The sequence below is a fragment of the Chelonoidis abingdonii genome, chromosome 8 (genome assembly GCF_003597395.2).
Source record: "Chelonoidis abingdonii isolate Lonesome George chromosome 8, CheloAbing_2.0, whole genome shotgun sequence".
NCBI classification, from domain to species: domain Eukaryota; kingdom Metazoa; phylum Chordata; order Testudines; family Testudinidae; genus Chelonoidis; species Chelonoidis abingdonii.
Genome location: NC_133776.1, coordinates 35,220,665 through 35,244,859, shown reverse-complemented (window position 1 = coordinate 35,244,859; position 24,195 = coordinate 35,220,665). Strand labels below are relative to the sequence as shown.

Below are 24,195 nucleotides of genomic sequence, written 5' to 3'. Positions count from 1 at the left end.
AGAAGGTAAACTAAGAGCTACCTCTATGTCGAAAGAGGCCAAATACTTGGGAGTCTTTGGTCTGTCCAGGAAAAGGAAACAAAGGAGTAAGTGTGTCCAAACTTCACAACAAAACCTGGCCTTCCAAATACTTGTTCTTAAAGTTTAAGGAACCTTAAATCCATAGAGAAACTTTCCTTGTGCCCTCTAAGGCCAGTTTTTCTGGGATAGAGTCACAGAAAGCAGATATCCTTCCCTAAGATCAAAAAGTGGTTAGTCTGCTTTTCCATAATAATATATATGGGCATATATCTATCTCATAGAACTGGAAGGGACCTTGAAAGGTCATCAAGTCCAGCCCCCTGCCTTCACTAGCAGGACCAAGTACCACCCCTGACAGATTTTTGGCCCAGATCCCTAAATGGCCCCCGCAAGGATTGAACTCACAACCCTGGGTTTAGCAGGCCAATGCTCAAACCACTGAGCTAAAGCAAAGAAAATAAATTGGATAAAAGAATAATCAATCCAAGCAGCAGAATATGGGTGAGATTAGGAAAATACAAGGGGGAGGTTGGGATAAGATGATAAAAAAAAGTTTAACTACATTTAGGGGCAATTACTAATGGTTCAGTAATTAACTAGGGACATAGGAACTGCCATTCTGGTTCAGATCCAAGGTTCATTTAGTCCACTACCCTGTCTCTGACAGTGGCCAACACCAGATGATTCAGAGGAAGATATGAAAACCCAGTGGTAGGCATTTGTGAAATAATTTTCTCCCACATTAGGTCTCATCCTGATTTCTAATAGAGATTGGCTTAAACCCTCAAGCACAAGGCTTAATGTCCTTCCAAAACGTGATATAATTAATTATGACAACTTTGGATGGTCTTTATCCATATAAATGTCTAATCCTTTTTTCTGAATCTTAAATTCTTGGCCTCAACAATTCCTGTGGCAATAAGCACCACAGTTCAATTACAAGATGCAACTAGAAACAGAGTGAGGATTGTGGGACTAAGCGATGCAAAGGAAAGGAACATGTTAATCTGCCTAGAGCCCAGCACTACTATTCTATGGCAGAAGTGAGAATTCACTACATCAAAATATTTACTGAGAAAAGCTAATTGTGCAAACCACAAAAAGAGTCCAGATCATCTTTCTAGGGGACCACCCATTAGATGTGGCTCAGGGGAAAACTGTGCAAGGATTCCTTCACAGAACCAAGCTACCACTGACTAGGTCCCGATGAAGCTGCAGAAGGAAATCAGAAAACTATTTATTATTACCCTATGGGGACTGGGCCCATAACCTTTACTACCATAAGCCAGCAATCATAACACTGACCTATGCAGCTAGCTAATATAGCTACCTATATTAGCTCCCACGTAAATCTCCACACAGAAACCACAGTGGCATGAAGTACAGTGCCTTCTGCAAGGCCTCTTCTCTACAGACACCTATGGAGGGGCATTCACGTTGGGCCGGATAGAATGGAATGGTAAGTATTGGTCCTTCTCTCTACCTTGCAGAAAAGGGGAATAACTAATTTGTGGAGGGGGCCTTCCACATGCTATTCTCTAGAAGACTACCCAGACCCTGGAATACAGATCTATGACAAATACCTTCAAACCACAAGTGTGTTTAGTGATCACAAATATGCCAATGTGACCCAAGACTTTGTACTGAGAATGGCAAAGCCATGAATTTTAAAACAGTCCTTTCCTTGGGGGAATGCTGCCTACTCTTGTTTACCAGTTCACTGACTCTGCACTCGATAAATACCATACCTTCTGCCTCAGTGAAAATAGAGTCCTGTTACCATAATTAACTCAGACTAGATGCATAAACTAAAATATCATGCATGCCACAGAAGAATGTCTCCTCTTGCCTTTGCAAAGTGTTAGTCATGTTTTGATATATTTGTGCTGAAATCTTGAAATAAAGAGATCTTATTGCTGTTGAAAGAATGTTTCTGCCCCCTGGAGCCTCTTCATTTTAAAACTGTCACCACTCTAGATCTTAGGGTACGTCTACACTGCACGATTATTTCGAATTAGCTTAAACCGATATTACAAAACAGATCTAATAAAATCGGTTTAGCGCGTCCACAGTGGGATCCCGAAATCGATTGTTTGCGTCCATGGTCAAGCTACCATCGATTTAGGAGCGGTGCACTGTGGTAGCTGTTCCTGCACTTCCCGATAGTTTTCCCACTTCGTGGTGAGAGCACGAGTGCCTGACGGGCAGAAAAACACTGGCCCCGGGTGGTGCTGGGTACAGCCTCACCCTCCCTTTGTGAAGGCAGCAGACAACCCTTTGGCGCCTTTTTCACGGATGCATTGAGCCAACCCCTATAGCAAGCAATCTTCCCTTTTTTTTTTCATGTGGTGGTGGGGGGAAATAAACTGAGGAGTCTGTTCCCTGAACCACGCCAGAACACTGTGTTTGAACCTACAGACATTGGGAGCTCAGCCAAGAATGCAAATAATTTCAGAGACTGCTGTGGACCTGTGGGAATACGCTGATGTCTCAGTCACCCCGTCCCTCCCTCATGAGCGTCCATTTGAGTCTCTGGCTTCCCGTTACGCTTGTCACACAGCGGCTGTGTATCCTTGGAGTTTTTATTCAAACGCTTTGGCATTTCGTGTCCTGTAACGTGAGCTGGATACAACAGATTTTGTCTCCCCATACGCGATAGACCTTAGTATTCCCGTCGGTCCTATTGCTGGAGCTCTTTTCGATTTCAAACTGCATCGCCACCGTGCTGATCAGAGCTCCACGCTGGGCAAGCCAGGAAATGTAATTCAAAGTTCGCGGCTTTTCTGTTTACTGCCCGTGCATCGAGTTCAGATTGCTGTCCAGAGCGGTCAGGCTGCACTCTGGGATGCCGCCGGAGGCCAATAACGTCGATTTCTTCCGTCCACATGAACCCTAATCAGAGTTATCAACTATCGAATTTAGCGCTACTCCTCTCGTTTGGGAGGAGTTCCGAAATCGATTAAGGAGCCGTTTAACTCGATATTACTGACGGTCGTGTGAACGGATACAGCGTTAAATCGGTATATCGGCCATTAAACCGATTTAAAGTCGCAGTGTAGACCTGGCCTTAGACTGTTGCCAATACAGAGTAACCCAAGAGAACTTTATGATCCTGCTCAAAGCTAGAAGTAGCTGGGAAAAGGCCTCAGTAAAGTCTAAGGCAAAGTCAATCATATTCTCCTTTGCAGAGACATCAGAAATTACAGCAATTAATGGGTATGTGCACACTGTAATTAAACACCCGTGGCTGGCCTGTATCAGCTCAAGCTCCAGATGATCCCAACTGTCTACACTGCAAATGTACAGCCCCACAGCCTGAGCCCTACAAGCCCAAGTCAGCTGACATGGGCCAGCTGTAGGTGTTTAATTGCAGTGTACACATACCTGACTTTCTATTCCTATTTTCTAAGTCTTTCTTCAAGATACAAAAAATTTAAAATCAATGTATCTTACGTAATAGGTCGTAGAATTCTTCCACTTTCACAACTTCTAGTCCTCAGGAACTAGATTTCTAACTCCTGTCAGAGATACTCTCCTGTGCATCTGAAATTGCCTCTTTGAGCTTAAACATCCCAGCAAGAGATAAACTGACATACTTTCATTTTGAATTTCCTTTAAAATCATGGCTAATGCTATTAATCACTTTGGGTTTTTCTTCCCCATAACACAGCCCCTCTTTCAGAGCCTAGGGGACAGTGTGTAGAACTTGGAGTCAGAAGTCTGACGGTGCCCTGCCACAGACTTGGTGAGTGATCTTGGGCCAGTTATTTTAACTTTCCATACACCAGTATCCCCATCTGTATATATATAAGCATTGGATAAGAGCTATTCTTATTCTTTAACAATAGCCAGTGCTTCCCTGTCTTGCCTTCTAACAAGGTTCTAATTAGGGCTTTAAGATATATTCCTCCTCCTTTCCCACCTACCCCCCACAAAATTCCCCAAGGATGACTTCCCCCTTCATTGACAAAACAGTTGTGGCTTGTGGCAACATTTATTAATTTAATAACCCAAAAAAGTGAGCTGGGAACTCAAAGCTCCACTCCTACCCAATCCTCTGCTACTGGGTCACCACATGCTTCTTCCATCCCCTTTTAGGGAACCCTGTTTTAAGTGAAAGCACATGCTGATCATAGGTAATGCTCCTGAATTAATACTTGAAAAGGTCACGTTAGGCTGGAGGGTATAGACAAGATGGGTCAGGATGAGTTCAGGTATCTATTGAAATTGTCTATTCAAGGAGTCTATTCAACTACATTCAATTTGTTTGTTTTTATAATTCTTTTCATGACAGAATTTGGGGATGAGATTGTGTAATGGGTGTTCCCCCACCCCCAGGCAGAGCAGGTTATTAGGACAATTAACTTGATAGGCTGAATATGGGAGAGCCAAAGGAAGCCCATATGCGTGGGGGCAGGCAGAGTTTGTATACAGCTGGCAAGCTGAGAACAGAAAAGAACAGAAAAGGGTTGTAGGGAAAATAGGCTGTAGTTGCTTTTTGAAAGAAGGGATTTGTGCTTGGTTACAGAGCCTAGCAAGAAAACCGAAGAATAGTTTTACAGTGACTCCCTAGAAGAAGTGTGTTTTGGCTTGTAAACCCAGAGAAGGGAAAGAGTCTGGGGAAATAGCTGGAACCCAGAATAGTGGCATAGGACCTGGCCTGGAAGTAGAAGACTAGAACAGCATAAAGACAGCTGACTCAGTGGGACTTTGATACCCCCAAAGAAGAAAACTATAGTGACCTGGCTGGAGGGACCTCCATGGCTCATGGGGAGGGAGGTAGCTGACCTGAATGGTGAGTCCCCAGAAGCAGTCACAAGGAGGCAGGCACCCATCAGTGAGTGAGCTGTGACCAGGGAGAAAGGAGACACCATCACATGGGAGGTTGGTTTGAAAGTAAACTCAGGACTCTTCTCCTCAGGGCTGGCTATGAGCAAATAGCATCAGTGGGATGATCTGACTTAGCCAGATTCTGCCCTCTGATATGCATAGCTCCCACTGGAGTTGTATGCATGTATCTAAGTGCAGAATTTAGCCCAGGCTTTGGAAGTGCAGAGAAGGGTACAACATGCAGGTGCTTTTGTCCACTTCTAGAACTAGTTTCAAAGAGTAAGTCTCCTTCCTGTTGTAGGAGGAGTCCTGAGATCACAGCTGTTAGTCAGGCAGTTTGGATTGCATGAGGGTGAGGGGAAGAGGCTGACCAGAATAAAGTTTTGGGTGAAATACTGATAAACTGCTTGAGCTTGCTTCTCATTTGCTACAGATCATGATGCTAGCTGGCCTCCCTTACAAGTGACATTTTCAGCACATATGCTTCTCATCTGATTCTTTCCTCCTTGCTTTTTGTCTATTAGAAGATTTGCTGTTCTTTTTGATTTCAATGGTTTGCTCTTGTTTTGTATAATGCTTAATGCAATGCCTTCAATTCACAGATGCAGCCTAACTGTTTGGTACTGCATCTGGGGAAGTGGACAAGGTGGCTTGAAGCTACCTTTTTGCTTCAGGATTCTTGAGTCATCTGATGACGAGTTTAGCCCCCAGTGCAGTTGACAGCAGCCTCATGGCTGTTCTAAGCTATACTTGACACTAGTGGTCTTAAAGGCCTGTTCTGGCAGCTGAGCACAGCTAAGGTGCAGCAGCATTCTGGCTACCCTCCCAGGGCTGGCCCACAACATTTTGGTCCCTCAGCCCACACTGATTCCAGCAGCTCCCACTGGCCCGGAGCAGCAATCCGCGGCCAGTGGGAGCTATGATCGGCTGGACCTGTGGACGGGGCAGGTAAACACACCGGCCCGGCCCACCAGGGGCTTTCCCTACACAAGTGGCGACCCCTGTTTGAGAAACCCTGATCTAGCACTTGGTTAAAGAATTCAACTTTGAATTGTTGTTTGGGGTCTCTTATGGGATTATCCCGTGCCTCGTAATCAAAATGTCATCTTCTTCAGTGACTCTCTTGTATTCTTGAATGGATGGGGAAAATAGCTTCAGTGTGAAGTTCCTCTGCCAACCTCTATGCACTCTTCAGAACATTTTGAAGTCCCTCAAGACTGTAGGTATGATTTTGCTTTGTCCAGTTGTTCCATTGTTCCAGATATATCAAGGTCAAAACCTTGGAGTCTCTTGCTTACATTTATTTCAAACAGTATGTCATGCCACAACGCTAAGCCACACAGAAATTTGAAGTTCTGTATGTTTCTGCTGATTCCATTTCCCTCTGCCACTGTTCGCCCATGAACAGTTCCTGTCATAGCATTATCCTCCATAATGGCAACTATGGCATCATCTATTGTCCCAATCTGGTAGGCTTTATCGCCTCCACTTGACTTTCCCATCGTGTGGCACTCGGTGGTTTCAGTGTCAGAGAGGATGTTGCTTCAAAATTTGCCATCAAGTTGATGCAGAGAAAAATACATAGATGCTTTGAATTACATTAAAAAAAAATCAGCCTCACTAGAAGCTGATGCTGCATCATTGACCAGCAAGTTTAATGAATGAGAAATGCATGGGACAAAAAAAGCTTGAGGGTTTAACTCTCGGATCTGAGTCTGCTCTCTGTTGGCACCATTATCATAGCCCTGACCCCTCATGTCAGTTATCACAATTCCCGTATCTTCCAGCTTTTTAAGAAGCACATTTGTCATACCAGCTCCTGTAGTATCATCAATGTCAATAAATTCTAGAAAATGCTCTCTGACAGTCACCATTGCAGGGACATTTTCACTAGGGTCTGTTGTTGTTACAAAACGCACCATTAAAGTCATTTGTTTCGGGTATGGCTGATGTCAAGTGTGCAGTCAGAATAATCAAGTAATATTTGCTGACTCAGATATGCCACATCTTCTGTTGACTTTTGTTGTCAATAACTCTATGATCTCATTTTGAATTGTTTTTCCAAGGTACTGGTGTGTGTACATGTCTTGGGTGGTGACTCTCTTATGCTCCTGGAGTACAGCATCAAACTCAGCACCATCAGCTCCACAATTTTAAGGAAGTTCCATGTTTGGTGCACACAGCTGATCTGAAGTGCCACACAGTGCTGGGTTTTGGGTAGCAAGTATTCTCACAATCGCAATGAGCCTTTTCAGAACATTTGCCAATAAAGAGACTCTGATGCATCTTCTCTTGATGCTGATCATTAACCTTAGTCTCATCTCAAGCTCTTTCTACCTATGGAATGCTCTCTGGTGACTTGCTGCCCTCTCATGGCATGCCAGATCTCTAGCCAGATTCTTCCAGTCCTTTGTTCCCATAGAACCAACGTGGCTGGAACATTAGACTGGAAGAGTTTGCACAAAAACAGTATGGAGCATTCTGGGTTTTGAGTACATAAGCTCATGGCCTCTCCATTTGTCACCATTGGGGATTTCACGCCAGTAATGTGTTGGATGGAAACTTCATGTTCCCCAAAAGAAAATGAAAATAGAAGTTTTTTTCACTTACTGTGACCCATGCGGTACAAGGAAGTCCCTCAGGCTACTGCTCAAGTGGGTCCCCGGTCCTGGATCATCTAGACTTAAGGAACTAAACTCGGCAGCACCTGTTTCTTGCACCTCCACCACACTCATCTCTGATCTACACTTTTCTTAGGAATGTGCATGGTTACATCTATTTGAGATGGAGATATGGATGCTGCAGTAGCTGCCAGGTCATCTGCACTCTGACTAACTGGAAGATCAGGCATCTCCTCACCACTCACATCCTCTCTGGGGCTGCAAGGCTCACTGTGAACATTTGTGTGTGTGTGTCTCAGGAGAGCTCCTTTCTGCTTAGATAGAAAAGCTTCCTTTGCTTGTTTGCTTTTTTTCTGAATGCTGCCCCAGAGGGGCTTTTTCTTCTTTCACTCATGACTGTTGTTTTGTGCCAGCTGTAGTGGTTCTCAACACACAGTTGAAGGGGACAAGTAAGCAGGCTGGTAGCAGGGCCTGAGTGAGGGAAGATATCTGTGTCTCAAGGGCCTAATTGGCTCCTACTACTTCAGTTGACTGCCTGTTCTCCTCAAGTGGGTTCAAGGAAGCAGCAGAAAACAGGAAGCTCCCTGAGAAGCTGGTGTTAATCAGTCCAGGCTCCTGGGCGTGCTAGAGAGGTATGTAAGAGGCTGCTCCTCCTCTCTCTTCCTGCTGCTTTCTGTTATTCCCTCTCCCCTTTTCTTCTGCCTGCCTATTATGTCTCTTATGCCCTCCTTCCTCCAGGACCGCACTCCACCATCTCTGTGCATCTAGAGCATAGAGAATACATATGCACCAGCAGCAGACACAATTTTCTACACTCTGGGTCCCAGTGGTGCCCACCCTGTCTGGCACCTGAGGCGGCTGCCTCAGTTTGCCTCATGGTAAGGCCAGCCCTGTACACTCTCAACATAGCTGCTATGGCTTGGATCCGGCCAGCATACTGCTCATTTGTTGTCACCCCTAAGCAGTACAAAGGTCCATCTATTTTGTGTCACCCATGCCTGCTTGCTGTAGCACTCTGCTCCTATTTAATGGTGGCTAGGCCAGCTAGAGACTGTTGAGCCTGATACAGCTTGGCTAAGAGATGTCTTTGAGTTCAGGCAATAGAGGCTCATGCATTAAGCTCCAGAGGTCCTGGGTTTGATCCCAGCTGATGATGACCAGGGTCTGTCAGCATTACACATGCATGACCTCAGTGTTGTGACCTTTTTATTATCATTTTAATGAGTGGGTAGTTCAGGTCAAGTGTGTGTGTGTGTGTGTGGGGGGGATTATGCCATTAAAACATGAGAATGTTAATAGTTTCTCCATAAGAAATAACCATCTGGTCTGAAGTACCACAAGCTCAATTCACCCTGTTTCTCCCCTCCCACTCCAAATCCATGCCTGGATGTTCCCTGTCCTAAATGGAAGGGGGCTCTGCCTTTTTTTATGGCATCCCCTGTCAGTCCAGGCACTCTCACTCTGGAAAATCTTTCAATGTTGAGGAAAGGGGTGGAGACTGGGCAGGCCAGGGGAAGGAGTGGGCCCATCGTCCCCTCTGCAACCTATTGAAATTAGTAGAAAAGAGAGCAGCATCTGGGGCTATGTTATCTCTTCCAAGGAGATGAAGGAACTAGGGATCAGAGTTGATGTGGAGGCACAGGGGCCTCTATGCAGATGCCCTGGTCCTCCCACAGGTCTGACTGATGTGAGGGTAGGAGAAGATGCCAGTCTGTGGGGAGGATCATGGAAGTTGCTAGAGACTCTTCCTTGGGGTTGGGGCAAACTATACTACGTAAGAACAACATGGGGGAATCTTGGCAACAGAATCCTTGTGGATATCTTCTCACTCAGAACTCCCCTCCTATTGTTTTTTCTGTGGAAAGGGATAATCTGGACCATTGTGTGGTATCTAAGGGTAATGTTGACAGTAACTAGTACATATCTACGTACATACTATGTAGAGAGAGAAAATGCATGAACAGTTAGACTTCTTGATAACCAGAAGTTAAAGGTTATCACATGATGATATTGGAAAGGCCACTTTCCCTTCACTTGCAAGGAATATCTCAGGTTTGTCCTGGGATGTCAATGTCCCAAGATAATTATCACTATGCTGACAACATATGGTCAAAGTCCTTTGTATTTACTAGAATCTTATTTAATTTTTGAGGATATAATCTTCTTCCAGCCAACACGTGGCTGTGAGGATAAGGAATCTCAGCCACTTGTGTATTAATTTGCAGGATCAGGTCCTACACGGCACTAGTTAGTTTTTCAAATGTAATTTGGACACATCTGCTTCTCAAACTGGTAGCTCCAGCAGTGTATTTGAATATATGTTTGTGAAGAAGCACCAATTCATTATATCCGTTGCAAAGTACATTTAGTTGCAATATAGCAAACTTACACACCTGTAATGAGTAATGTGAACTTGTACAATATTCCAGTCATTCAGTACATTCTACACTGTCCATTTCAAAATAGGTTCTCCCTTCTCTAAAATCTTGTAGACTTCTTCATGCTCAGAATGATTACATATTGAACCAAATTTTGCTCAAGTTCCTCTGACGTACATCCATATAATATTTTGCTGAGGTCTGTGAAATTACTTTAGACTTACAATTGTGTAGTTGGAAGCAGAATTTGATTCAATACAGCATACTTATGTGTAACAGCTGCATGCACCACACTGTTGTATATTGGGTGCTCAGTGGAAATCATACTTTAAATAATTCAGGATGAATTTGCATCATGTATTAAATGTGAAATCAGCAATAATTCATAGTTGTAAAAAGTTTTCCACCTGCATCTAGACTTAACTGTCAGCATTACTCAGTGTGTGGTGAATCAATGAACAAAATCACCTTCTAGCACAATGTGGCATGGAAAAGTCACTCCTTCCCAAAGGAAGAACACTGAACTTGTGTGAAGTTTAAGTTTCCTGCTCTCTGAGTTATTTAATATACATTAAATCTATCTATAACAGATACAACATTGAGGTTCTGCTCTACAAACAAGCCATCTTCATGCTTATGCCTAATCATCTTAATTGCTTTGGTTAATTACCACTCATCAAAAAGATATGAAAGAGGTACATGCAGAATAAGATGAGACATCAAGGGGCACTTCTCTTGCATTCATTCAGATTGGGCTGTGAAGTAATAGACAGCATGAGCGATGCTACCTAACTGTAGCTGTACTTGATAGAAATAGCTCTTCGAACTTGCAAATGAATCAGCTGGAAAGCTTAAATCATTCCCTGCCAGTGGGAGACCAAGGAGGCTCCAATCCAACAGCAATTATAGATCTTTATTTAAACTTACTTTTAACAAACATAATAGAAAAGAGAAGGTGATAGACCGAGCTGATGTTTTTGTGTGGCTAAAAGCATACAGAAAGAATCTTGAAGTATCCTGTAACAATTCTTCAAATGTGCCCAAAATGTTTTGCTGCTGGCAAAATGCAGAAGTAAATTGCTTGATTTTGATTGTCATATTTTACTATTAAAACCTTAACTGTAAGGGTCCAGGCAGCTGGAACAGCTCTGAGTTACTGGTGTGGTATCCTCCTTTAAAACTCTTTAAAGTTAACCTGGTGTTTGTGAAGGTGCAAGGTTGACCCACCCCAAGAGTGACGATCCTCCCCTCGGTAACCTGCCAGCGTGCCACAACCTGATATGAAGCAGCTGCCTCTGGCAGGTGTAAATAGAGAATCATGGGGGAACAATGTCACTGAACATTTTTCTCTCAATGAAAATATTGAAATGAGGAGAAATACAGGAAGTACCTGTCAGGTTCCAGTTACACTGGTGTTTTTGCTTCCTTTTCTTAAAAGCAAATAAGCACTCTCCCAAATAAACAGAACATTTCAGCTCACTCTTAAGTGTGGCTTTTAGCTACTGCCTCCAGCTGAAGTGCACTAGAACTTCCCCATTGAAAGCAATGGCTGTGGGTAGGGCTAGTTGAGCTTTCTGACCAAAATAGAATTTGACAAATAGATTTTTTTTTTCAGTAAATTTAAGTTTGGGGTAAAAAATTATAAGTTTTTGGTTTTTCAAAAAAAAAAAAGTGACTTTTTTGAGGTGGTGATTCATTTAAAAAAAATCTGAGAATTTTGCTAAATTTCCTGTGGGGAAAAATAACTGTCCCCCCCCCCCCTTTTTTTTTTTTTTTTTTTGGACTGGCTCTAATATTATGCCTCTGCTTAGCACAACTTCTCGTAGAGCTCCTCAGAGTATTCCTGCCTGTTGCAAAATGGGAGCAGAGCTGTGCCCCTCCATCTCCTGCACCTCTTCAAAGGTTCTGCTAGTTCTGCTCCTACATGAGAGACAGCCACAACCTTGCCCTGTAGGACACGGAATGTATGGTAGTAAGTTTTGAAGTTCTTTAACGGCATATTCTCAGTCACAGTGAAATAAGTGTACATATAAATGTCCTGCCTTGCTCCTAATAGAGTGTGTGTATACATACACACACTGTTTCTAGTCCAAACTTACACTTAACTTATATAATTAAACATAAACCTTAGTCTAAGCTTTTCCCTGAGTGTAGCGGTTCCTAGGGTTGTCGCTCTTGTCCCTTTTGCCTCAAAATAACACTCACTCTTTTATGATCTTGGACTGAAAGTCTAACTAAGTCAGACACCAGAATAGGCAGAAGAGCTCTGGACCTCTATGTAAGGTCCTAGAACCTGACAACCTATTATAACACAGTCCTAGGACTGTTGACACACTGTCTACTGCTTTGGTAAGAAGGGAAAAGTAGAAAACTGCCTCTGACAGTGATCACTGCTACACTTAACGTGTTGTCAAATCACTGGCAAACATAGTCTAACCAAATAAAACTGCAAAATACCCAGACATTAAGATTTTAATATTATTGTTTCCATATCATTGACTTTGTTTTGTGCATCAATTGATTTTTATAATCCCCATTAAGGCATGAGTTAAAAGCAGAGCTTCACTGTTGGTTAGATCTGCCTTGGAAAATAAAATAAGCTTAGAGAGAAGTTACCTTCTTACATGCTGTGACAGAGCTCCCCAAACTGCTTTCTGAACTGTCTGTGCTGCTGACTTGGTGCTCTGAGACTTCATACATCAGCGGGGATTCAAAGTTGCTGAAGAAAGAGAACAACAACAACAAAAATCCTTCCAATGACTCATCTACATAAACACATGAAACGATGCCAAAAATACAGCTCAATTTAAAGAAATGAATCTTAACTCAAATTGCACCAACATCTCTGCACTTTCCCTGGCTGATGTTACCATTCTGTTGATTACCCCAATTTCCTGTTTTTGGAGGACTATCCTATAATGAATACAAAATAGCAGACTGCTGCCTTTTAAGGACTAGAATATAGCAATTAGCTGGACTCAGTTACATCTACCTGTCTTTAATAATATACTAAAATGTGGTGCTGGCGTCTTTTTTTCTTAAGCAGGCAGTCTTGAGCAGTAAATGACATCCTCACTATGTTAATTGAGCTTGGTAGACACTAGTATAAAAGAAAATTCATACTATACTTCATCCTCACTATTACCTGCCTGGGATCTGAGTTGAATCATAGTCATTAAAGCAAAAAGAAAACAGTGGGAGAAACTGAACTCAAAAGCCCAAGCAGAGTAGCTTTATAATCGCAGACTAAGACAATGCACACATGCCCTATATTGCATGTTGTGTGCGTGCTGCTGAATTGTACTTATCCTTCACATCTGCCTCTTCCTCTTGTGAAGTCATGCAAATCGGACTTCCAGTCACAGTATTTATACATGCAGCTGATACCAATCCTAAAGCACTGCTTTTGGATAAGCTTAATTATTTCTTGTAGAACAAAGACTGCTAACTAAATAATTAATAATCAAAGTACAGCAAGGTAAATTCAGTTAAATAAGCCTGGCTCTCTCTTTACGCATGACTTCAGAGTCCCTAAAGATCATTCAGCACCAAAGGCCCATTCCTGCAAACATAACTCGCCATAGTAAGCATTACACTTTGTGTTAAGTGTCCCATTCCACCTGGTTATAAATGTGTGTTTGCAGAACTAGGCCCTAAATTATCATTACTTCAGTATTAATTATAAACTTAATCTAAGTGTCATATGTTTTCAGGTTATTGCCTAGTAAATTCAGCACAGTTCTCAGTACCCTTTAAAAGCTGTGCATCCAATTTCCTGAGAAGCAAGCTGAAAGTTTATCCCATATAGAATACAGAAAATCTTCAAAATAGAGAACTTGATCCTGCATTCCTTACACATCCAAAACTCTGGACTAAGTCAAGGCACAGTCAAATAATGCAAATCCTAAATTTGTGGCACACCATCTCATAGGCTAAAGAGAGTCCTGAGTTTGTTTTCTCAGAATAATATTTACATGTTTTACTTCATATTGTGTAGGGCCAGATGCTGCTGCTACTCGGTGTGAGTAAGTACAGGTGACTTATTCTGCAAATAGGGACTTGCAGTCAGTAGAACTATTTGTTTGAGTGAGTTCCTGGACCTACTCAGTTAGTGTAAGGGTATCAGAAGCTGACCCATAATTAATAAAAAATGTATTGTCTAAATACAATGACTTTAAAATAGCTAATTAAGAAAATTTAAGGCTAAAGTAACTTTTAATAAATGTATTTATTGCATGGAAGTACAGTGCATTAACAGAGATGCAGTAAAGGCACAAATATCCTTAAATAGTGAAGTTCACCTGACATGCATGATCACTACACCTGTGATGGGGAAGACTGACTACTTAAGGACAGTGGTGTGTCGGGGGAGCTCACCTCATCATGTGGCATGGCCCTTTTAAGATTTTTGGAGGCTCTGATGTACACAAACGCTTAAGAAATAAGAGGTACTTTTGCAGAAGACGTGGTCCTGGGAATAAGTAGTATTTTGGGAAAGTCAATTACTGTTTCTTTAAGGGACTGGACCAGGTGCCTTGCATAGGGGGCAGGACAAGGATTCCTCTCTCACCGGAGCAACTGTGGATGAGCTGGGAGAAGAGAACTAACAGGTATGCTGCTTCCTCCCACATGCCAGAGCAGTCACCTGCAGGAGAAGGCTGTCTGCTGAACCCACCGAGGACTAACTAGGGAGAAGGGACTACCTGAAAGAGAAGCTAGCTGAGGCCTTACAGCTGCCATAAGTTACAACCCAGCTCCAAGGAGGAGAACTTGGGACTCCCAGATGGCGGAGGGAACGCAGTGACTGTTTAAAGTAAATCCTAGCTCCAGGCAGGGGGCTGGGCGGCATCCTGAACAGGGACAAGGAAGTTGACCAGAACTCTTTTATATGGACTCAGTGGATGTGAACTAGGGTGACTAACGAAGCGAGTTTCACTCTATAGCAAGACTTAATAAATGAGACCTCATGAAGTGGATGCATGTTTTGAACCAGTGTAGTCTGGGAAATTGAGAAGATGATGAGGAGGTGCTGAGCACAATGCTGGGGTGTACTGCAGGGAAATGCCCCTTTCCCTTTTTACACCTTTTGCATAGATTAAACACTCCAACATCTGTAGTCAACTTCCTTAGAATTTAGCAAGGAAAAAATTACATTATTATAGGGGACATCTATGTAACTCAAGACAAACTATGGGATGGATTCTGATCTTACTCCGGTTTTACACTAGTGGATCCCCATTAAAGTCAGTGGAATCATTTTGGTTTCTCAGTTTTGTTATTAAATCAGTGAGATTCTGATAACTATCTCAGGCACAAATAATGGATAATTAAAGCCACACTTGTACCGTACTTGTACAATGTTCGTTTTGACTTTCCATTTTACATCTCAGGTCATATTGATGGCAAACCAAATGCATGTGGATATGACTCCCTCCACTTCTTCAAATGGATAGAGACTGTGCATTTAATGCTATTTTAATTTCTCTATTCTTAATTTAACTGTATAACCTCATTCTTTAGTTCTGTAAAGAATTTTGGGGTGAAGTTTGGATAAAAGACTTTACTAAACGAGGTTTTCTCTGCATATATATATAGACATATTTGTGCATGTAAACTGGTCTCTACTCTTAAATCCTGATCTTAATCCTCAGTTTATCTATCTAATATGTTTGCAGCTGTATTGCCCCTTATTATAGGCTATGTGCCATTTTCACAGTCTAGAACTCAGGTTCAAGTCAAAGTCTGAACTTCAGGTATGAGTGCAAGAGCCTCTATATGTTCACCTTTTTAACTGAGGTAACTGTGGGGTTTAGGTACAGCTTAACACAAGAGGGAGCTGCTGCACTGATATAATCTGTTATGTATGTTCTACATGTAATCAGGCACGTTGTGGTGGGTTCATGTGTGGAGTCTAAAAATCAACAATCAACATGACCAGAAACCAAAGAGTTTATTGGTCTTGATGTTCTCCTTCTCCATTTGTAAAATGTAGAGGTGGAAAACTAGTCCTGGTGTTATATTTATGGCATAGTAACAAATCTGTTCCCTTTGAATATATGATCAGGTCATAGTCACGTACAGTACACAACACCAGTCTCTCCAACCACATAAGGCAAAAGATCTCCAACATTTTCCAGAAGAAAACAGGGTTACAGTGAAAGGGAAAATATCTTCATGTACAAATATGGAAAGGCTTGCTGGAGCTGTGTTGAGTGAAATAGAATGCCACTATGTGTTATGAATCATATCAAACAGAACAGGCTACACCACTGTCTGAAGTTCAGTGACTTGGAGCACTTGTCATTGAGGTCACTGGAGACTGATGAGAGCTAAATTCTAATGTCAGACACTCAGAAGCTTATAGCTGTGAATCTTGTAAGACTGGCTACTTTGTGCACATGGGACAGCAGAGCAGTAATTATAGAAGACATCTGACAGTATACGTGGGAGTACTTGAGAATGAACATGAAGCTGAAAGTGTTGAAGAGTCTATGTTCTCGGTCTCCAGAGGTATTAGAGCAGAACACTTACTCCTATGTTGTATATAGCATGCAGCTTGATTCTAAAATTGTGTAAGTGTTAGGCATAAGTAGGGCCCTACCAAATTCATGGTCCATTTTGGTCAATTACAATTTTTAAAGTCTTATGACTGAAAATTTCATAACTTCAGCTATTAAAATATGAAACTTCATAATATTGTAACTAGGGGTTCTGACCCAAAAGGCAGTATAAGGGGTTGAAAGACTATTGTTGGGGAAGTTCTGGTATCGCCACCCTTACTTCTGTGCTACTACTGCCAGCAGTGCTGCCTTCAGAGTTGGGTGCCTGGAGAGCAGTGGCTGCTGGCCAGGAGCCCAGCTCTGAAGGCAGCACCACCATCAGCAGCAGGAGCACAGAAGTATAGTATTGCAACCCTTATTTCTGCTCTGCTACCTGCAGAGTTGGGCCCTTTCTGACCCAGCAGCTGCCACTCTCTGGCCGCCCAGGTCTGAAGGCAGCAGTGCAGAAGGTGGCATGGTATGGTATTACCACCCTTACTTCTGTGCTGCTACTGGTGGGGCACTGCCTTCAGAACTGGGTGCCTTGCCAGCAATCGCTGCTCTCCAGCCACCCAGCTCTGAAGGCAGCACAGAAGGGTGGCAATACCACAACCCCCTCACAATAACTTTGCTACCTCCCCTCGCTGCCCCAACCCTTTTGTGTCAGGACTCCCGGTTTGAGAAATGCTGGTGAAATCTGTAATGTGTAGGGTAAAAGTACACACACGACCAGATTTCACAGTCCATGATGCATTTTTCATGGTCATGAATTAGGTATAAGTAACTCTGCTGAATCACTCATCTGGATTGGCCCATTGCTGGAAAGGGGGATCGACTTATTTAAAGTGTGATCAAACATGGCAGCTACAACAAAGAAGGTTTGCAAAAACTTCACAGGTATCCAATGCCTAGTTTTCAGTAAACTTGTGAACATGCATTTTGCATAAGGAAGACAATGACAACTAACTTTGTCCGTGTGCTACTGAATACACGGTTCACATCCCCACATTGGCTACAGCATTTGGCTCCCATTTAGTCATGTGTGCACCTTCAGTGCAGTGTGTATGTGAAGCAGGTGCACATTAGCACATGTACATGTAAGGGCTCATTTTCAGTAAGCTGCTTCAGTTTAGGGCATCCCCTGTCAAAAAAAAGAAATCTAGAGCCTAAAAGAGTAATGAAACCAAAGTAAGTAAAACTTGCAAGAGTTCAGGTTTTGCTAAAACTCAGCCTCTGTTTCCTCAGGTGCACAAATCTCTCTCTCAATATGGGGTCAGATTGACGCTACCCTACCTCCTCTATTAAGATCTCCTCATCCCTCAAAATTGAGCTTTTTTTTTTTTTTGGGTGGAGGGTGGGGGTCTTCTTTTAATCCTAAGGGCTCCTGTGTGAGCTTTATATCCCAATACACATTGAATGTCTTAAGGAAGCAGATAGCTGACACCCTCCTCATGCTTTTCAGCTCTCCCACCTTAATTTTGTGGCTAAGCCAGCAGGACAGACCTATGTCTTTCCAGGAAAAATCTTCTGGGGCTTGAGTAGCTTGTCTGCCCTTCTCAGTTCTTCAACAGTCGGCTCCAAAAGGGTTCTAAAAGGTTCTGCTGAGCAGCACAGTCACACTACCCCAGTTGGACTTTCTGTTCCATTCCCATCCTCATACTATGCTCATCAATGTGGCACTTGAGAGTTTAATTGAGGCCTTGAAAATTATGGCACCTTTAAATGACATCCTGTGCAGGATTTAAACCACGGCCTTTTGCACTTGGTCACATGATGAGCTGGGTTGTTAAGAGGTTCAAATCCTAGCTCTAACGTGTATAGTTTCTCTCCTTTTGAACTGGAATCATATGCCTAAGAGGTGGTGCCTGAGAGCAGGCCTACTGGGAAATATGAGGCATCAATGGCTCAACATAAGGTTGGCTGGTAGGAGCAGTACTGTGCTGGGAAGCTTTCTGAGATCAGTGGAAATATCAAAAGTGGTTCTCTGTTAAGAGGGAGCTGGACAAGGAACCTAGGAAAGGTTGTGTGAGGAAGAAGCCAAGAAAGGAGCAAGAGTAGCAGGCATTGTAGGATACTGAGTACAATGGTCATGGGTTTAGTGCAGAAAGCTGCCCACAACTTAAGGTTTCAATCCTGGGATTTTCAACAGAAGGGGGGCATGGGCCATCCTATGGAGCCATCTAGAGAGGTGGTAGAGGAGTGCTGAAGAAAGAATACTGAGCCCACAAAAGAGCTAAAAGGTTGGATCTGTTTGGACACTTGCAGTATTGTCAATCCCAAGCATTCAAAAATCATAGGTTTGGCTTACGTCATGAGACTCTTAAAAACGATGTTATGATTTCTTTTATTTGCCTTCTGCTTTGACCCTGTAGGGTACACTTGTCACATTTTCCAAGCTTTTTTCTCTGCAAGCATGAGTGCTAGAATTTGTTTAATGAAACCTGAGATTCTCATGGTACTTCAAAAGCAGCAGAGAATCCTGTGGCACCTTATAGACTAACAGACGTTTTGGAGCATGAGCTTTCGTGGGTGAATACAAAAGGTTGTTATAAAGATGAGGGTGATCACCCACGAAAGCTCATGCTCCAAAACGTCTGTTAGTCTATAAGGTGCCACAGGATTCTCTGCTGCTTTTACAGATCCAGACTAACACGGCTACCCCTCTGATACATGGTACTTCAAGAATCAGAGTGTGGAGTGTGAGGGGAAAATGCCGATTATGACACTTGTGATTAAAATTACAAGTTAGCACCAGTGTTTTGTTCCCTTTTTCCAACAGGAAACTCTCTTGCTTTGGCTGGGTGACCATGTTACCAGCAAACTGAAAGTCTGCTAAACAGCCTGAGCAAAACTGAGGCAGCACCTGTATCTTGATGTCTCCTGGAGTAAGCTGCTGCTGCTACACACTTGGATTTAGAGCCCTTTTTTCGTCTACGATGATACACCCCAGACTGTACAGTGTTAGAATTCCTCTTCCAGGAATTCTGCTGACATGAAGTATGCTCACTGCTTACTGAACTGAAGCTGCAGTGCAACGATAAAATCAATAGGTATCTTGGGTCCTGTTGTAGAAGAATTTGGGGGAGGAGAAGGATGTGTCAAGCACTTTCCCACTGAAAGAAACTTCCTTTGATTTTGATGCTGGTGAAACTGGCTTTCTTGCAAGCTACCTTTAAAAATGAAGATAGGGGATTAACTCAAAGACACTAGAGGTGAGAAGAGGCAAGTCATATGCTACTTCTCTCTCTGGAAGACATAAGGAGTATGTCAGGGGCTGCTTGTCTGCCACAAAAACCTTGCCCTATTTACTATGAATAATACTGTTATAAACACCATAATGCTTCCACTGAGAAGGCAAATAAACATCTCAGAAATTATAGCTACCTCCATGAGAACCTAAGAAGCAATTGCAAGGAACGTAATAAAGTATGTTCTTTTTTAAATACTGGGCCAAAATGTGAAATGATTGCTTCTATTTTGCTATACTGAATATGTCAAAAAGAATGTCTTTGATGACTCAAGGCTTAATCAAAAAACACATCTGCTCCTAAAAATAACTAACTGTCTTCCTTGCAGATCAGGCAGATGGTGCTACACATCACACAAGAAGAGGTAATTTAAAGAATTCCCCAAGTTATTGCTATAGAAAATTAATCTTGTGACACAGTATCAACAAACTTCAATTTTCTAACATCTTGATCTTCCAAAAACTCACTGATGATCAGTAATTGTTCCTATTTGAGGAACGTGTTCAATAAATACTAAGTGCCCATTATAATTCTTAATAGGATTAGTTCAATAAAAGCCTACTGCTTTTCGTTATGATCCTTAATCTCAACACTTTGAACATACAAAAATGCTGATCCAGGAAAGAAGATAATCTTTGTTAAAGTAAGTGAACTGAATAAATGCAGTGAATCTTTTTAGTGCAATTAAATTCCAGCTATGCCCTACAACATTCCTAATGTTCTGCTGCTGATGAAACTGAAGACTAGCAGAAATAGATAATAAAAGAAGCTTGAATTAGAATTCCAAGCCAAGTAACTGTACCACACTGGAGGGCCAGCAGCCTCAAAATTCTGAGAAATGCTTATCAAAGTTTAGATAGTGTTTTGCAAACGCTTTGTAGGACAGGATTAGAATTCAAAATCATCTTGACAAACTGGAGAAATGGTCTGAAATAGGATTAAATTCAATATGGACAGATGCAAAATACTACTTAGGAAGGAATAATCAATTTCACAAATACAAACTAGGAAATAACTGCATAGGAAGGAGTACTGTAGAAAAGGATCTGGGGGTTATAGTGGATCACAAACTAGATGAGTTAACAATGTAATACTGTTGTAATACTGGGATGTATTAACAGGAGTGTTGTAAGCAAGACACAAAAAGTAATTCTTCCACTCTACTAAACACTGATAAGACCTCAATTGGAGTATTGTGTCCAGTTCTGGGAACCACACTTCAGGAAAAATGTGGACAAACTGGAGAAAGTCCAGAAAAGAGCACAAAAATGATGAAAGGTCTAGGAAACATGACCTACAAAAGAAAAAAAAAATTAAATTGGGTGTGTTTAATCTGGAGAAGAGAAGATTAAGGGAAGACAGGATAACAGACTTGAAGACTGTAAAAGGTGTTTATAAAGATGAGGGTGATCAACTGTTGTCCTGTCCTCAGTTGCTAAGGAGAAGTAGTAATTGGCTCAAATTTCAGCAAGAGAGATTTAAGTTGGATATTAGGAAAAACTTCCTAATTGTAAGGATAGTTAAGTACTGGAACAAATTACCTAGGGAGGCTGTGGAATCTGTCATTGGAGGTTTGAAGAATAGGTTAGACAAACACCCGTCAGAGGTTGTCAAGATAATATTTAGCTCTGCCTCGGTGCAGGGGACTGCACTAGATATATTGAGGTCCCTCCCAATCCTATATTTCTGATTTCTACACTTAATTCAAAATTCATCAAAACATTGGAAGCTTTTGTCCACTGTTTTATTCATCATCCCACCTCTCCTCCTAACGTAAACTTCCCCTGAGCCCTGCCACCTGATCAGCACACACTGTCCCCTGCCCTCAACCCCAATGACTCCCATTAGCCTTTTATGCTTCCTTATGCCTGTCTTTTCCTTCCTGACACCTACTATAGACCATCAAATCAGGAAGAGGAGGTAGATAAGGCAGTTCCAGAAGAAATAACAGAAATATCCAACACACAAGAGCTGGTACTAATAGGGGACTTTTTAACTACCTAGATGTCTGTTGGAAAAGTAATACAGCAAAACACAAAACTTCCATTAAGTTTTTGGAATTTACTGGGTCAACTTTTTGTTCCAGAAAGTGGAGGAAGTAATGTGGGGACAGCCATTTTAGACTTGAGTCTGGCTAATAGGGAGGAATGCTTAGTGAATCTGAAGGTGGAAAGCAATTTGGGTGAAAGTGATCATGACATGCATCCGACAAAGTGGGTATTCACCCACGAAAGCTCATGCTCCAATACGTCTGTTAGTCTATAAGGTGCCACAGGACTCTTTGCTGCTATGATAGATTTAAGATTCTAAGAGAAAGAAAGAGTGAGAGCAGCAGAATAAAGACCAGGGGCTTCAGCTATGCAGACTTTGCCTACCAGGTCTCTGAGTTTAAGGTCCCACGGGAAGCAAATCTAAGAGAAAATGTAGTCAAGAAGATTACTCTAAAGGCAACTGCAAACTATTCCGGAAAGCTTGGAAGAATAGTAAGTGGCCAATATGGCTCCATACAGAGCTCTTCAATGACCCAAATCCTACAAAAAGTGGAAGCATGGACAAATTGCTAGGGAGGAGTACAAAAAAAGCATGTAGGAATCGACCCAGAAAGGCTAAGACACAAAATGAGATACTTCTAGGAAGGGATATAAAAGGCAAGAAGAAGAGGTTCTTTAAATATATAAGGACCAAGAGATAGAAGGACAGTGTAGGTCAAAAAAATAAAAATCTAATAAGTGATTACTGAAAGCTGAGGTGTTTAACGCATATTTTGCTTCAGTCTTCACTAAAAGGGTTTATGGTGACCAAATACTCAACACAATAAACATGAACAACAAGGAGGAAGAAAAACAAGCCAAAATAGGGGAAAAACTGGTTAAAGAATAATTAGAGAAGTGAGATATATGCAAGTCAACAGGGACTAATGAAATTCACCCTCTGGCACTTAAGGAAGTAGCTGAAGCAATCTAAGAACCATTAGCAATTATCTTTGAGAACCTCATGGAGGACAAGTGATGTTCCAGAGGAATGGAGAAGGGCAAACATAGTAATTGCCTTTAAAAAGAGGAAAAAAAAGGTCCTAGGGCATTCTAGACCAACCAGTCTAACTTTGATACCGGAAAAGATACTGAACAAATTATTAAACAATCTATTTGTATGCACCTGGAGAATAACAGAATTATAAGGAATAGCCCCCATGGATTTGTCAAGAACAAATCATGCCAAACCAACCTACTTTCCTTTTTGATAGGGTTACTGGCCTACTAGATGGGAACTGGGGGGAGGAGTAGATGTAATATATCTTGATTTTAGTAAGGCTTTTGATATAGTCCCATAGTCTCATAAGCAAGCTAGGGAAATGTGATCTAGATAAAATTACTATAAAGTGGGTGAACAACTAGCTGAAAGACTGTACTCAAAGAGTCATCAGTGGCTTGTTGTCAGACTAGGATGGTGTATCTAGTGGGGTCCAATAGGGGTCAATCCCAGGTCAGATACTAGTCAATATTTTCATTAATCATTTGGATGAAGTAAACGGTTTGCTTATAAAATTTGCATATGACACCAAGCTGAGAGGAATTGCAAGTGCTTTGAAGGACAGGCTTAGGCTTCAAAATGATCTTAACCAATTGGAGAATTGGTCTGAATTCAACAAGATGACTTCAATAAAGACAAGTGCAAAGTACTTCACTAAGGAAGGGGAAAAAACAGATGTGCAACCACAAAATGAGGAGTAATTGGCTGGGGCTAGTACTGCTGAAAATGATCTGGAGGTTATAGTGGATCATAAATTGAATATGAGTCAACAATGTGATGCAGCTCTGAAAAAGACTAAAATCATTCTCAGGTATATTAACAAGTGTGTCATATGTAATACATGGGAGGTAACTGTCCTGCTTTACTTGGCAATGGTAAGACTTGAGCTGGAGTACTGTGTCCAATACTGGCTGCCACACTTTAGGAGAGATGTTGACAAACTGGAGAATCTAGAGGAAAGCAACAAAAATGACAAAAGGTTTAGAAAACCTGACTGTGATGAGGTGTTCACCCCACATCACCCCTGAAAGGGTAAAGGTGGCTCAGAAGGGGATAATTAACTTGGCAGGCTGCACATGGGGGTAGATTTAGGCTTCACTGACAACCCTAATTGAAGATGGAGCTCATCTGGGCTGGAGTAGGTGGGAGCTTGTATAAATCCAGGAAGCAAGAGAAGAAGGGGCTTGTAGCATAGAAACCTGCAGTTGCTCTCTAGGCTTAGAAAACCCATGAAGAAGACCTAGAGGGTGAGTAGAAGATCTGGGCTCAGAAGGAATAGTTCCTCTGCTAGCCACTGGCATAGTAGAGGAGCATAGCTTTGGATGGGGGAACTGCCAGAATATCTGGTAAACTAATCCTGTGACTTATACTCTAAGAAGGGAAAAACTATAGTGACCTGGGAGAAAGGGCATCCTAACAAAGAGGAAGCATTGCAACTCTAGGCATGTGAGAGGAGGCCACAGAATGAATAGGAGGCAGAAGGGAGTGTCAGACATGGGAACTATTTCCCAGATGCAGCCACAAGGAG

At 42.1% G+C, this 24,195-nt stretch overlaps 1 protein-coding gene across 5 annotated transcripts in view; it reads right to left on the bottom strand.

Annotated features, from left to right (window-relative positions):
- Positions 1-24,195, bottom strand: part of SPHKAP (SPHK1 interactor, AKAP domain containing) — a 116,549-nt gene that overhangs the window by 76,579 nt on the left and 15,775 nt on the right. For all 5 annotated transcript variants that reach the window (XM_075068504.1, XM_075068502.1, XM_075068503.1 and 2 more), the window contains exon 2: positions 12,467-12,569. In XM_075068504.1, the coding sequence (XP_074924605.1) occupies positions 12,467-12,550 (84 nt within the window). In that variant the 5' untranslated portion in view covers positions 12,551-12,569. The remainder of the gene's footprint in view (positions 1-12,466; positions 12,570-24,195) is intronic.